At 40.6% G+C, this 15,536-nt stretch overlaps 2 protein-coding genes across 2 annotated transcripts in view; both read left to right on the top strand.

The window, feature by feature from the left end:
* zranb2 (zinc finger, RAN-binding domain containing 2) overlaps positions 1–5,610 on the top strand; it is a 9,904-nt gene extending 4,294 nt beyond the window's left edge. Inside the window, exons 7-10 of the mRNA XM_008290153.1 lie at positions 3–157; positions 1,604–1,663; positions 2,102–2,251; positions 4,636–5,610. Coding sequence (XP_008288375.1) covers positions 3–157; positions 1,604–1,663; positions 2,102–2,251; positions 4,636–4,693 — 423 coding nt within the window. The 3' untranslated portion in view covers positions 4,694–5,610. The remainder of the gene's footprint in view (positions 1–2; positions 158–1,603; positions 1,664–2,101; positions 2,252–4,635) is intronic.
* A 4,134-nt stretch (positions 5,611–9,744) lies between these two features.
* Positions 9,745–15,028, top strand: ptger3 (prostaglandin E receptor 3 (subtype EP3)). The gene is made up of 2 exons (XM_008290154.1): positions 9,745–10,542; positions 14,270–15,028. Exons 1-2 carry the CDS (start codon positions 9,745–9,747, stop codon positions 14,594–14,596), a joined length of 1,125 nt encoding a protein of 374 aa, XP_008288376.1. The 3' UTR covers positions 14,597–15,028.
* Positions 15,029–15,536: the final 508 nt, after the last annotated feature.

Here is a 15,536-nt window from a genome sequence, read left to right as displayed (position 1 = left end):
AGGATGATGAAGACGAGGACGAAGACGGCGACCTGTCCAAGTACGACCTGAACGCGAGCGACGAGGAAGACAAACCGGCGAAGAAGAAGGGCAGCCGGTCCGGTTCGTCGCGCTCGTCGTCACGCTCCTCCAGCTCCAGTTCTCGGTCGAGGTCCAGGTAAAAGGGTACAGGTCAAGGGTAACTCCGGGCAAAATGTCAGTATCAGCTTCAAACTTCTTCTGATTTACTGATCCACATCAATCGAATGTTTGTTCTGATTTGTTGTGTTCCCTCCTCTTCACACTCCTCCCCACCTAACGTCAGACTGAATCGTTCCTCCTGCCGGGTTCTCGGGTGTCTTTGACAGCGATGCTTTCTTTATTAATGTAGTTTGGGTTTATTTTGAAATGACTGATTAACAGGCTGATATGAGATGAAGTGTAGTCGGTTTGTTTCCTTTCAGTTTAGACAATTATTATGATCCAGTCATGCTGTACATATATTTAGTTGGATAATTCCATATAAAATCAACCAAAGCTGGAAAAAGTTCTCCTCAGAAGATCTGGTTCTGTATCTGCAGTACCTTTATCTAATGACCAGCGTTCTACCTTCAGACTGTGAATATTCCAGAGTTCCAGGTCCTTGAAGTCCATAGAGGAGGGTCCAGATTTATCACTTTAATGGACTTTTTCCATCATTTCTGAGCCTCAGAACTTCATCAGTACAGCAGATAGACACATGACATTTAGGAGGAAGAACACATCTGAGTTCTGGTAGAAACTGACACCAGATCACGTCTCTTCTGGAGGTTAAATGATCCTTTTACTGCCTAGAACTTGTTCTGACCAATCACCATAACACATGAGTCTGGAAAGTTTACCCAGAATGCACTTTTCAAAGTTTCCTCCATATCATGATGCTGCCACCTCTGTGCTTCACTGTCATGACTATACATTCACTGTGGTAGTCCTGGTCAGAGGAGACACAGAACCAGACGCAAATTGCACTTTTAAAACTATGATACATCCCATAATACTGATGCTACCAGCTGCTTACAGAGGACATGAACAGAAACGAGATCCAGTGTTCAGACTGTGACACCTGGATGGATGTAGAATTCAGCCTAAACCTTGCTGTGTCAATTTTGCCCTTTTGTTGGTGGTTTTGCATCTTTTTTTGCAGTAATTTCAGGGTATTTTTGCCTATTTTTGAGTTGATTTAGTGTCTTTTTGTGGCAGTTTTGGTCCTTTTGGAGTGATATTACATCTTTTTGTGCCAATTTTGCCCATTTTTGTGGTGATTTTCTGTATTTTTGTGTTTAAAAAAAGACAGATGTAGCCTTCAGACTGTGACACCTGCATGGATGTAGAACTGATCTGGTGTCAGTTTTTAACAACACTCTGCACTAAAGTCACTGTAGATAAAGAAGCAGATGATTCTGAGGAGGAACTGGTCTTTGAATGACCTAAATAGCTTAAACATGTAATAAATTGTCCCAGTAATGCTGCAGGTAGGAGTAGTGAAGGTGTTTCTCAGTTTAACAGGACGTCTGTGCGTTGCCACAGTAACCAGTCGCTGTCATTGGGAAAATATTGGAAAGGTCTTCTGTTTTTTGTCTTTCAGGTCCCGCTCTAGAAGCTCTTCCAGCTCCAGATCTGGATCTCGCTCGAGGTCCCACTCCAGGTGAATGAGGTGACATGCACTCTCTCCCTGCAGGGAGTGTATGTGTTGGCACAAAGCTCCAGAACATCCTATTCTATCCGCTCGCTCAGGCTGCTTTAATCTGAACCCATAAGGCAAACTCAGGCTGCAGCCACTTGGTTAAAGTCAGGATTTTACATCAGGCCTGAGAGTTTAAGTAGCACAAAGTTTGATTAGAGTTTTGACATCTGGGGTCTTCATCAAGCATCTCTCAGGAGAGGTTCTGGTTCTGCTCTCTGACTTAATGTGACCGGATTGAAGTGAAGCTAAATGTTTTGATCCATTTTGAGAAGCTTCCAGCAGCACCTCTGAGCACCATCAGTCCGTAGTAGCTAACCAGAGAAGCTTGATAAATGCCCACCCTGCTGAGACCCTGCCTCGGCCGTACTGACCTCGCTGCTTGGTTTATTCCTCCACAAGATCCAGCTCCAGGTCTGGGAAGGGCTCCTCTCCCCAGAAGAGGTCCCGCTCGCCCTCCTCCTCACCGGAGAGGAGACCGAAGCGAAGTCGCTCCAGGTCCTCATCTGGAGGCAGGAAACGGAGGCGATCTCGATCACGTTCGTCCGAAAGGTTTGGGTTTCTGTGGAATACCACAATGGCACTGATTGTTGTTAGGCAGCTGTGGCCTCGCTTATGGGAGCTCAGATTTACACAAACATGTTCACACGCTGTTACGATGCTGCTCACATCTCTGTACGCTGTAAAAACAGACTGATAAACGTAATTAAATGTAGTTTTTGTGTTTATAATCAACAAATGAATTTTAATTAGCTTAATTTATGCTGAGACAGAATAAAACAATCTACCTTTAGTTAAGTTCAGTTAAATGTGGCTACTCAAAAGTTAGTATTTAGATTAAATTAATTACTGAAAATGAGTTGGTCCAACCTTTAGAAACAAGTTGGATCAACCTGAATAAATTACGCTGACTGGACACAGGTAGATTAAGTTGGACCAATTAGTTCATCTTGTGGCGATACTTTACATAATTAAGTTCATTTAAAGAGTTAGTTTTTTGGGAGCAGTTAAATGTAGTTATTAGTTAGAACTAAGTGTCTTGGAGCAGCTTTAATTACTCTGGTTGAATCAACTTAAGTCACTCGTGCGACTTTAATAATTTAGTTTGCTCAACCTGATTCAGTTAAGTAGGACGTTAGAAATACGTTGATTCAACTCGAATAAATGACACTGGCTTGACACATAAGTTGCTCCAACAGAGTTGGTCGATGCTGAAAGAAATCTGTTTAATCATGTAGAAATACTTTCCATTATTTATTTAAAGTTATTTTTTAACTGCGGTTAAATATGGTCACACTCAAAATGTATTATTAATTAAATCACAGAAAGTATTTCCATGTGATTGATGACTTTCAGTATTAAGCTGCTTCGTTTACTTGAATCGAATCAACTTAATTTACTCATTTAATCTTCAACACTGTAAAATGAGTTGGACCAACTAGATTAAATGAGTTGGAAACACTGAGAGAAAACTATTTAATAAGGTGGAAATACTTTACAGGATTTAATCAGGTTCATTCAAAGAGTGCAATTTATTATAGTGTCATTAAGAAGATATTGGCGCTAATTAAATAAAGTTTTTTAAGTGATTAAACAGCTTCCTTTCAGCATTAGGCACTACCGTTGAACCAGCTTCATTTACGAGAGTGAAATGAGTTAATCTGATTAAATGTAGTCGGAACCAACCCTCAGATAAATGTTGAGTCAACACAAGAGCATGAAGCTGCTCAAACAGCTGGATGATGCTGAAAGAAACCGTTTAGTTACCCTGAAACACTGCTTTACATAATGACATTAATTCAAAGGTCGCACTCAAAACTTGTTTTTATGAAGTTGATCTAATCTTAGAATCGTGGCTTTGAACAAGTCCGTTGGATCGTCTTCAGTTAAGAGTGAAGTTACACAAACCTGTTGAATTAAACTGAACCCAACTGTTAGAAGTACAGTCGTCCTCACATGTATTCAATGGCTCCCATTAAAGAAGGAAGAAAACAGCTTCAGTCACTGAAATAAGCTGAAATTGACAAAAGTTATAATAAATAAACATTTAATGGACATCATAACGTTGCTTTTGAATTGTGGTTCAACAGAAATATTTAAAAAAACAAGCAAACAAGCATGATGGGACCCGTAAACTAATATTTAGTTGAACAACCCTTTGAGCCGATCACTGCCATCAGGTGTGTTCTCTTTCTTTCTTTTTTTTTTTTTAATCATTCTTTCCAACCACAATTCAAAAGCAACGTCTGATTTCACTGAATTATAATTTAACAAATTTTTATTTATTATTACTTTTTTCAGTTTCTTGTTATTTGAGTGATTGTTGTGAGTTTTGCCTTTTCTTTAATGGAATGGGATGAATACATCTAAGGAAGACTGTAAGTTCGATCAACTTCAATATGTTGATTCAACACCAGCTGCTCCAAAAGAAACCGTTTAACAGTCTGGAAACACTTTCTGTGCTTGATTCTTTGAGTTCAGTTAAACATGGTCACGGTCTGAAGTTGTTATTTAGATGAAGTTAATGAAACATGACAGTATTACTTTAAATAGCCGTCAGACCCGACACCTAGAATTAACTGGAATCATCACTCACAAATAATGACTCCACAAATGTAGCTGCTCCTAAACGATTGGTCGACGCCGACAGGAAGTCGTTTTTAGTTCCACCTGATAGATTGGGTCAGAACCAACCCTTGGAAATGCCTCTAATGAGCTGCATCGACTCCACCAGACTAGATTAAGTCGGACCAGCTGGTTACCGGTGACAGAAAGCTGCCGAGTGGCTTTGTGCTAGTTTAACCAATCAGAACGTGTTTGAGTCAAACTGTGGTGTTTCTTCTGACTGCTCTGCTTCATGTTTTGCTCGGCTGAGCGCCGCTGTCCCGATCCGGCTGACCTCCTCCTTCTTCCCCTGGTGTTTTATTTCATTTCAGGCGCCGCGGCCAGTCGTCCGGATCCTCCCATTCTGGCTCCAGTTCAAAAAAGAAATAACTTTATTAGGGCCTTTTAAAAAAAAAAAAAAAGAAAGAAAGAAAGAAAAACCCAGACAAAAAGGAATCTTAGTAGAAGTGCATGTTGTGTTGCAGAGGAACACCAACCGCATCCCTTCAGTCTGCTGTTCATTTCATACAACCTCCAAAAGTCTTACTTCCCTCAGAGATAAAAAAAAAAAAAGAGATAAAAGAAGCAACATGACTTCTCCCTTTTTAAAAACACACCCGACCTGTGATAAGTGTTTGTGATTATCGGTGTCCAAGATACATAAATGTTTGGTCCCAGATCAGAACCTGTGAAGAGGCTGCGACCCGTTTCCTCCGTTCTGCTTCATGTCCACCAGGAGAGGCGTTTAGTTTCACTCACATGTGGGGGGATTGGAGCAAAACAACACCAGACATAGTGTTTGTTTTACTTTAAAGAAAAAAAAAAAAAAAAAGAATTCATTCTTTTATTTTTTAACCACAAACGAGAACACATGAGATGTAGCTGTGAGATTTGGCCTTTTTTTTTTTCTTTACTTTTCTTGGTAAATTTTTGTTTTTGGGGGGTTTTCAAGGTAAGTATTTTACTTTTTGATGTTTCTTGTTTTCACTAAATGGCAGCGAGTTCTTTGGTTTTACTGTATTTGGGTTTTTTTTGTTTTGTTTTTGTTTTTTTTGTCCTCACACGATCGTGGCCTGTCTCGGCACCGCTGTACCGAACTTCTTCCTCTTCATTCGTCACTTAAGACGCAAATGAGCTCGATGAGTTTTTTTGTTTGTTTGTTTTTTTTTTTTTTTTTTTAACTTTTCTGCTCCAGTTTTAGTGCGACGAGAGTAACAAACATTTATGGTGAAATGTGGCAGTTAGAGTCTTTTTATCGGTTAAACAACTAAAATGTTAACGTGTAAATAAAATCCTGTCGACATTGACTCCTGGTAATGCTGTGTTTGATTTGAGTGTTCAGAGAAACCGGAGCACAGGTTCAGCGTTAAATCTGGTTTGTACAGACGTTTTTATTACTATATGAAGACTCCTCTACAGAAAAAAGTCTATTAATAGAATACAAACCTTAGATTAACAAATGAACAGAATATTTTAAAAATGATAAAAGATAAAAATGTAGAAATATGCTGAGAAATAAATAAAAATAAGCTCTAATTCTTGTACCTGGTGCTGCACTGGAGAAGAACTGCAGTAAAGTGAAATTTAGAATTTAAAAATACTTTGAATTTGAAATTTTAGGCTGTTTTTGCTTCCATAACTTGTTTTTTTAAAAAGCAAAAGTGGCAAAAAAAATCATCCAAAATCCACTTTTAGGTGTTTATTTTATTGCACTCTGTCTATTTTAGATGAATCCTCATTTACATAAACATAAATAAACAAAAAGAAAAGCGTCTTAATGTAACTGAACAACTGGTTATTCGAGGTAATGTGATAAATTCATTGTGATATTTAACATTTTCACCTAGAAATTGTGGATTCTATTGAACTTTAAGTTGACTTTTTCCTACTAATCTGAATTCTCCACCTCAGCAGAACTTACTGAAGGGTTTTGTTCACTTACAGCCTGATTTATGGAAGATTTTGTTCCTTAAAATGCTGCTAAATGTCATAGTTTTGCCTTTCGATTGATCTTTGTGGAGTCATCAAATGAGAGATCCCACATCCCCTCATTAATAAGTGATATTTAGGCAAAATGAAACAGGAAGTTTAGGACGAAATTCATCCAAAGTTCACATTTCAGTTGTAGAAATTGATGCAAATGTGTTCAGATTTAACGAGATGCTGCCTCGTTGGCATGTTTATGTGTAAAATTGATCCAAACTCGTCAGAAGTTTGATCTAATTAGAGAAGTTTCATGGTGGTATCGGTTAAAATGCTCCTTTAAATGTGTAAACAGTTTAGATTTGGCCTTTTATAAGAGGAGAAATGTATAAAACAGACCCTTAGTCAGACGGTCTCACCTCAGCAGCAGGTTTGCAGTGATTTAAAACCTCTGACTCGATGATTTATTCTGATTCTCTGCTGGTTCTGAGCTTCAGTCCCTGGTTTTGGTCAACAGGTGGCAGCTGATCTGCTGCTCTTAATTAAAACCCATTCAGCTCAGCGTTACGGCCCATAAATTAATGACACCACGCGTTTATGATGCTAAACAGCAGCGATTATATTTAACAAGAACAGATTTAACGGTGTGCAGAGTCTGATTAAAGTTTACACAGTCTGACTGCAGAGATAAACGGTCGGCCGGCGACGCTGAGCAGCTCCACGTCTCCTAAAACACTGAAGTGAATCCTGATCCCAGCACTTCATTAAATGCATGTTTACAGAAAAAAACGCTGATTTAGATCAAACTTAAAGGTCGCAAACGTTAAGTTGACGAGTCCTGTTGTCATTTAAACTCCAATTTTTGCGTTAATTCGTCTAAAACTAAAGTCAAGTTGAGGTGAAAGAATCAAATCGGCTCCATAATTTAAATCTAGAATAGAATTAAATGGAATAGATCTTCATTGTACAACTAATAAAAGCAGTTTAGCTTCTTTTTTCACTTTGAATTCAAGATTTCTAGTAAGAAGCTTTCTGAAGATTCCTGAAAGCTTCAGGACACAGCAGCTGGACTTTAAGGTTCTAGAACAAGTTCCACCTTCATCCAAGTGGGTTCTGCAACTTCTTCAAGAACCTGAAAGAGAAGAAAGTCCAGCTGCTGCTTACTGTCTGAGAATCCACACAGACCAGCTGGACTTCTGGTTTTAATCCTTGAAGCTGGGAACGTTCCCACAGCATTGGCTAACGTTATCTACAAGTTCTAGTAATGTTTTAAGGTTCTAAGAAGAGACGAGACAGAACCTTTTAACGTTCAGAGGGTGGTTCATAGACAGAGTTTTTGTTTTTGTGCTTTAAAGAAGTTCTGCAAAATGCTAGTGATAAGCTTTTTTTTTTTTTTTTTTTTTTAAAGTTCCCAGAACGTTCTTATAACAACAAGACGTTCTAAACATGTTCTTAGTAAAACTTTTTCCAAATGTTGGTTTCAGAACAACCTTCTGTGGAAACTTCCTCCAAACGTCCTCTGAACGTTGCAGCTCAACAACTTTAGCACCAAACGTTTTTCACCTAACGTTGTTGGAACATTTTTAAAAGTTTAACATGTACATTGATGCCTTTTTTCTGAGATTTTACTGCTTATTAGTTGTAAATGAACAAAACAGAGAAAATGTGTAAAATAACAGCAGTTTTCTTCAAAACAAATCTCAGTTTTAAACAGTTTTTAAGCTCCTTGTTTCCAGAGCAGCTGATTGGACGAAGCTAAAATGTTTTTAAGAACCAAAGAGTCCAATTGGTTGAAGCTCTGAGGATTAACATGACTGAGGATCTACAGTTAAATCTTTCTTGTCATTGTACAGCTAATAAAAGCTTCTTTTTTCACTTTGAATTCAAGATTTCAGCTAAGAGTAACAGGATAGTTTAAGACTGTCAGAGGCTGAAGAGATGTGATAGAGAACATTTCAGTTTCATTTCTTTAACTTTGTGCAAAAGCAATGAATTTGGGAATGTTCTGATGTCACCTGGAAGCCTTGAGTTTAGATGGAAAACTTGTTAATAATTACATTAAGTCCCATTTAGAAGTGGCTTTTAAATACTGTGGAAAAACAACGACTTTATTAACTCGTAATCTTGTGTTAAATCAGTCAGTAATTAAAAATTCCTGCGGCTTAGTTTGTTGGTCGAACGTAATTTAATTTGTCACAACAGCATTGAGACAAACTGTTTTGTTCAAGTGCAGCCGACTGAGTTCAGTGAACACCAACGCGTCATATATTCAGACATCACAGGAAGATGAAACTTTATTTATAAAGAACTTTTATTTGTACCGATGACAAATGATGCAAAAGTTAATTTCCTAAAATCAGATTTTCTCCTCTGCTTCTGCTTTTATTAATTTCTACAAAACAATAATCATGTTTGTGCTCAACAGGAAAAAATATGTCAACAGTTTGCATCAATCTTTGGGTTCAGACTTTTATTTCCAACCAACAAAGTCCAGAGTTACAGGAATCAACCTTTCCTCTTAAATATACTTTTTATTTCTTGTAAAGTCGTCCCCAGTGGTTCTTCTGTGTTATTTAAGAGTAATTTAAAGGTGTTCTGTATTTAATTACCATAATTCTGAACACATGCTTCTAATTTTTTTCATATTTTTGAAATTCAGTGACTCCAATGTTCTATCAACTTAAATGTAAAACTAAATTAACAGATAAATAATGCAGAAATATGACTTCAGATTACACACAAGTATATTTTATTTTTTAACTATTTAATGACTTGCAGCATAAACACAAGTCTTTAAGTTTATTATTATTTTTCTTCCTTTCTTTCTTTTAAATTTTTTAACTACATACTTGAAGTTGGAATCAATTAATTTTAAGTGTTATGTGCTGAGATACCATAAATATGAACAGTGTTTAGACTGACACACTTTTATTTTATTTTATTTTAAGTTGCTCCAGTCAGATCTGCTTCAGTAGCTTCTGGATGTTTTTTCATGCAGCAGCTTTTAGGAAAATAATTTGTTGTTGTTGACATATTTCACATTGTAGTTGTGTATCAACACTTTATTGTCAAAACAACTCATTAAAAAATAATGTTTGCAACTTTAAAGGTTTATTTAAATTAGTAACTTAACATTTTTATCTTGTAAACATGCATTTAATTAACATTTTCTGATTTTCTAATCACCTTGTTCGGATGGATTTTGCTTCATTAGTCGAAATAAAATGCAGAAACTCTCCCAGAACGAAGACCTCCTACAGAAGCTGGCTTCATTACTCGGTTCATGTCCAGCTCTCGCCGCCTCCGCTGTGCTCCTCCTGGGCGCGCGCTGGTCCCGCCTCCAGCGCTTAAAGTCTGGACGCGCTTTTACGCAGCGCAGTCAGTTGGAGCGGTTCGGAGCAGGATGGAGCTGGACGGGTTCACACGGAGCCTCGGCTGTATATGAGCTTCTACCTCCGGAGAGGATGAGTGCGGACAGCTGCGGTTCTCCAGAGGACTCCGGAACCAGCTTTGGAGCGATGCTGGGCTCCAACGTGTCCAAGACGTTGCGCGAAAGCAACGCGACCAAGAACTCCAGCTGCCGGTCCGTGTCCGTGGGCTTCCCCATCACCATGATGGTCACCGGGATGGTGGGGAACGCTCTGGCTCTGCTGCTGGTCTACATCTCCTACAGGAAGAAGGAGAACAAGAGGAAGAAGTCCTTCCTGCTGTGCATCGGCTCTCTGGCGCTCACGGACCTGTTCGGGCAGCTCCTCACCAGTCCCATCGTGATCTCGGTGTACCGAGCGGACCTGAAGTGGGAACGAATCGACCCCTCTGGGAAGTTGTGCGCTTTCTTCGGCGTGTGCATGACAACTTTTGGCCTGTGCGCGCTCTTCCTGGCCAGCGCCATGGCCATAGAACGAGCCATGGCGATCACCAACCCGCACTGGTACTCCAACCACATGAAGACCAGCGTCACCAAGCAGACCCTGGCCGTCATCTGGGGCCTGGTGCTGCTCTTCGCCCTGCTGCCCATCGCCGGAGTCGGGAAGTACACGCGCCAGTGGCCCGGGACCTGGTGCTTCATCAGCACCGGGGACAGCAAGACGCCCGGGAACAAGTTCTTCGCCACCACCTTCGCCGTTCTCGGGATTTTCTCTCTGCTGGTGACGCTCTCCTGCAACGTGGTGACGATCCGGGGTTTGATCCTCCGCTGCAAGACCAAGTCGGGCGCGTCGCAGGCGTCCCGGCAGTGGGAGCGGCTCACCACGGAGACCGTCATCCAGCTGCTGGGCATCATGTGCGTCCTGCTCATCTGCTGGTCGCCGCTGCTGGTACGTCCTGCTGGAATAACCCAGAATTCATACCAAAAGATTCTTGAAAGCTTCAGGACACAGCAGCTGGACTTCTCTTTAAGGTTCTAGAAGAAGTTCCACCTTCATCCAAGTGGGTTCTGCAACATCTTCAAGAACCTGAAAGAGAAGAAAGTCCAGCTGCTGCTTACTGTCTGAGAATCCACACAGACCAGCTGGACTTTTGGTTTTAATTACTGAAGCTGGGAACGTTCCCACAGCATTGGCTAACGTTGTCTACAAGTTCTAGTAATGTTTTAAGGTTCTAAGAAGAGACGAGACAGAACCTTTTAACATTCAGAGGATGGTTCCCAGACAGAGTTTTTATTCACATGCTTTAAAAAAGTTCTGTAAAATTCTAGTGATAAGCTCTTTTTAAAAAATTTATTAGTACCCAGAATGTTCTTATAACGTTCTCTAAAGATGTTCTAAACATGTTCTTAGTAAAACTTTTCCAAATGTTGGTTTTAGAACAATCGTCTGTGGAAACATTCTCCAACCATCCTCTGAATGTTGCAGGTCAGCAACATTAGCACCAAATGTTTTTCACCTAACGTTCTTGAAACACTTTTTAAAAGTTCAACATGTATATTTATACCAGTTTTTTGGCTATTAGTTGTAAATTAACAGAACAGAGAAAATGTATAAAATAACAGCAGTTTTCTTTAAAACAAATCTCAGTTTAAAACAATTTTCACAAAAATCCTTGAAGCTGGGAACGTTTCCACAACATTGGCTAACGTTATCTACAAGTTATAGTAATGTTTTAATTTCTAAGAAGAGACGAGACAGAACCTTTTAACACTCAGAGGATGGTTCCCAGACAGAGTTTTTATTCACATGCTTTGAAAAAGTTCTGCAAAATTCTAGTGATAAGCTCTTTTTTAAAAAATGTATTAGTTCCCAGAACGTTCTTATAACATTCTCTAAAGACGTTCTAAACATATTCTTAGCAAAACTTTTTCAAATGTTGGTTTCAGAGCGACCGTCTGTGGAAACGTCCTCTAAACATTCTCTGAACGTTGCAGCTCAACAACTTTAGCACCAAACGTTTTCACCTAATGTTCTTGAAACGTTTTTTAAAGTTTAACATGTGTATTGATCCGTGTTTCCAGAGTAGCTGGGGGCTGGGATGGAGGTAAAACGTTTTTTAGAAACAAAGCGAGTCCAGTTGGTTGAAGCTCTGAGGATCTACACAGCTTCATGCTGAAGCTTTCTTCATGTCACTGAGGACGTGATGCAGGACGTCGGACACTTTCCTGTTTCCACTCAACCATCCGATCACTCACCTCTCCGTTATTGCTCTGCCTCAGATTCATGCTGTCATGTATGATTCCTTTAAAACGCTGCTGCCATCCTCCATTAAGGTGTAATCCATTTAGAGTCCTGCTCTGTGAGCTTCTGCTGCTCGCTGCCATGAGGTCATGCACATGTCTGACAGGCCGCAGAGGATATTAATAGAAGCTGCAGCTGCATGACATGTTGTATATAAAGGAGGCTGCGCACAAAGTCAGAAAAATGGAAAATCAATCAGAGTGTCTCCCCCCAAGACCTCCTCAGAACATCTGGTTCTGTATCTGCAGTACCTTTATCTACTGACCAGAGTTCTACCTTCAGACTGTGAATATTCCAGAGTTCCAGGTCCTTGAAGTCCATAGAGGAGGGTCCAGATTTATCACTTTAATGGACTTTTTCCATCATTTCTGAGCCTCAGAACTTCATCAGTACAGCAGATAGACACATGACATTTAGGAGGAAGAACACATCTGAGTTCTGGTAGAAACTGACACCAGATCAGTTCTACATCCATCCAGGTGACACAGTGTAAAGACTACAACTGGTTTCAGAAATTTTAAATATTTTTTAGCACAAAAATACAGAGAATCATCACAAAAATGGGCAAAATTGGCACAAAAAAGATGTAATATCACCCCAAAGGGACCAAAATTACCACAGAAGGATGTAAAACCACCAACAAAAGAGCAAAATTGACACAGCAAGGTTTAGGCTGAATTCTACATTCATCCAGGTGTCCCAGTCTGAACACTGGATCTGGTTTCTGTTCATGTCCTCTGTAAACAGTTGGTAGCGTCAGTATTATGGGATGTCTCATAGTGTGAACAGTCAGACTGCAGCAGTTTAATGTCTATGACACAGAGTCATAGAAACAATCATTGGTACCCTGGATGTGTTTCTGGTTTCTGATCATTTACTAGAGGAAACTTTACAAAGTGCATTCTGGGTAAACTTTCCAGGCTCATATCAGCATGTGTGATGGTGGTTGGTCAGAACAAGTTCTAGACAATGGAAGGACCGTTTTACCTCCAGAACCTACCAGGACCATCTGTAGACAGGATTAATAATTTTTTAACAGTCAAAAACTGTAAATGTTAAGATTCAGCTCGCTCAGAGTGAACACCATGACAGTGTGTGAGCTCGACACATGCATACGACACGTACAAAGGTTTGGTTTGAGAATTCAATTTCCACCTCATGCTGATGTGAAGAGCGACATGTTCAGGCTTGATCATCATAATGTCATGGAAACAGTGTTTCCAAGATTCAAGATTCAAGGTCTTTATTGGTCACGAACACAGTTATACACGGTGTAACGCGCAGTGAAATACTTTGCGTACTTGTTCCACACCGAAACAATATTAAGCGATGAATAAAAATAAGAATGTATAGAATAGAATAGAATGGAATGGAATGGAATAGAATAGAATAAAACTTTATTGATCCCTTCGGTATAAAGCCTCAGGGAAATTGCTACACCAGAAAAAACAACACAACACCAACACACAAGAAATAAAAATATATACGAATATATATATATATAGGGGAGAGAGAAAAAGGGATAAAAAAAAATAAGCAAAATAAATAAATCAAATTTTCAAACATTGCAAAAGGAGATGGAATAAATAAAGAAAATAATACTATATACATGTATAAATACAAGGTGCAGCGTGACCAGTTGAGTGGTCTATTGAGTCTATTGTTTGAGGTTCAGCAGACGGACAGCTTCTGGGATGAAGCTCCTCCTCATCCTCTCTGTGTTTGCCTTCAGGCAGCGGTAACGCCGCCCTGATGGCAGCAGAGAGAACAGTCTGTGTCTGGGGAGGGTGTGCTCGCTCACAAGCTTCCTGGCCTTTAACCTTCCCAGCTGGTCATCACGAACATGTGAAGCTCAGCTGCTGCCAGAAGTCAGTCTGAGAACAATGCGGAGAATCGACACCCAAGAGGATGGAACCAGAACCAGAACTGAACTCTATCAGGGGAGAATCTAAAGACTGTCAACAAGCTCTGAATGCTGCAGTGAGGTTCAACTGTTCTATAAAACATGTGAACACCAAAGTAGTCTCTGCATTTCAGCAGAGTTCGAATATGAACATGTCTAAAGAGTTTCTCCTCAGAGTGAATCCTGTCTACAGATGGTTCTGGTGTGTTCTGGAGGTAAAGCGGTCCTTCCATTGTCTAGACCTTATTCTGACCAACCACCATCACGCATGCTGATAGAACTCTGGTCAGTAGATGGAGGTACTGCAGATACAGAACCAGATGTTCTGAGGAGTTCAGTTTTGGTTTCTTGTGCCCGTCCTCTCTCAGTCAGTCGGTGTTTGTTCAGTTCTTCTAAAAAAACTTTCTTAAAGAGACATTTACACAAATTCTCTAGAAGCTACTTTCACTTCTGTCCTCGTCTTCCCTCCAGGTGCTGATGCTGAGGATGATCTCCACCCAGGTCTCCTCCCACGAATGCAACTCCACGTTGGTCGCCCCCGTCAACGGCACCAGCCGGGACCTCCAGCTGGACTGCAACTTCTTCCTCACGGCGATCCGCATGGCCTCCCTGAACCAGATCCTGGACCCGTGGGTCTACCTGCTGCTCAGGGAGATCCTGCTGCGGAAGTTCTGCATCATGGCCAACGCCGTGTCCAACTGCTCTCTGGAGGACGGGAAGGAGTCGCCGACGGCTCTGGATGCTCTGAACAAGCAGAATCAGGAGAGCAAGGACCTCTGCAAACCTCAGAGCAACTGAGGCCGTCTGCGGCTGCAACTCTGTGGCTGGAAATGAAAATGGAGGGAAAGAAAAAACAAAAAAAAAAGTGAGAGACTGGGATGGATTTCTGTCTGGATATTGTGCGACAGGAGACAGCGGAGCCTCTGTTGTGGTGTAAATGAAACCCGGCCGACTCTGCTCTGAGCATCTGTTGAATCCTAACCAGCATGTGGACGCATGACCGGGTCGCCTCGCGGCCGGGAACTCTCTCACCGCCATCCTCCAGTTCAACAAACTACTTCTCCAGACTCTAGACGTGACCAGAGTGAAGGAGCTGCATCGCTGCTGTCTGAAGCCATAAGCTCAACTCCACCACGTTTCTGTGAATGTAATCTAAGGAAGAAGCTGTAAATCTAAGCTTACATTAGGTTGTAAATATCTCTGACATTGTTCCAAAAAAAAAAAAAAAAAGCGGACGAGGATGATGCTCATTCTAAGCCGGTTGTTGTTTGTACGATTATTTATTTGTGAATCCTGAGCTGAATGCTGACGACGCTCCCTGCTGGGGATCGGTTCCTGTAAATCCGACCAGAGGCGGCCAGGAAATGTGAAGCAGTTTCCCTCCTGAATATGAATTCTGCTAAATTACTGTGTGGGGTTTTTATTTCTCAGCAATTTTCTTCTAAAATATCTGCGAGGCCAAAGTGTGGAGTTGTGAGGAAGAGGACTGTAGCTGTGGGATGATGGATGGATGGATCAGGGCTGGAGCTGCCAAAGTATCAGTGAGCGATCACTGCCAGCTCCACTGGACTCAAAGTATTTATGATGGAAGTTCACACCAGGCAATGACAAGTACGACTACTTTCGGGAGCCAAAGCTTTTTGAGATTAAAAAAAAAAGATGATTGGTGTGAATTCTGACTGGTTACGTCAATAAAAGAAGAGAGTCGAGATCTTTGAGGCTAATTATTGGAGATGAA

The sequence above is a fragment of the Stegastes partitus genome, unplaced genomic scaffold (assembly GCF_000690725.1).
Source record: "Stegastes partitus isolate 25-593 unplaced genomic scaffold, Stegastes_partitus-1.0.2 Scaffold657, whole genome shotgun sequence".
NCBI classification, from domain to species: Eukaryota; Metazoa; Chordata; class Actinopteri; family Pomacentridae; genus Stegastes; species Stegastes partitus.
Note: the sequence above shows the minus strand (reverse complement) of the source record. Positions and strands in the feature narration are given on the sequence as shown.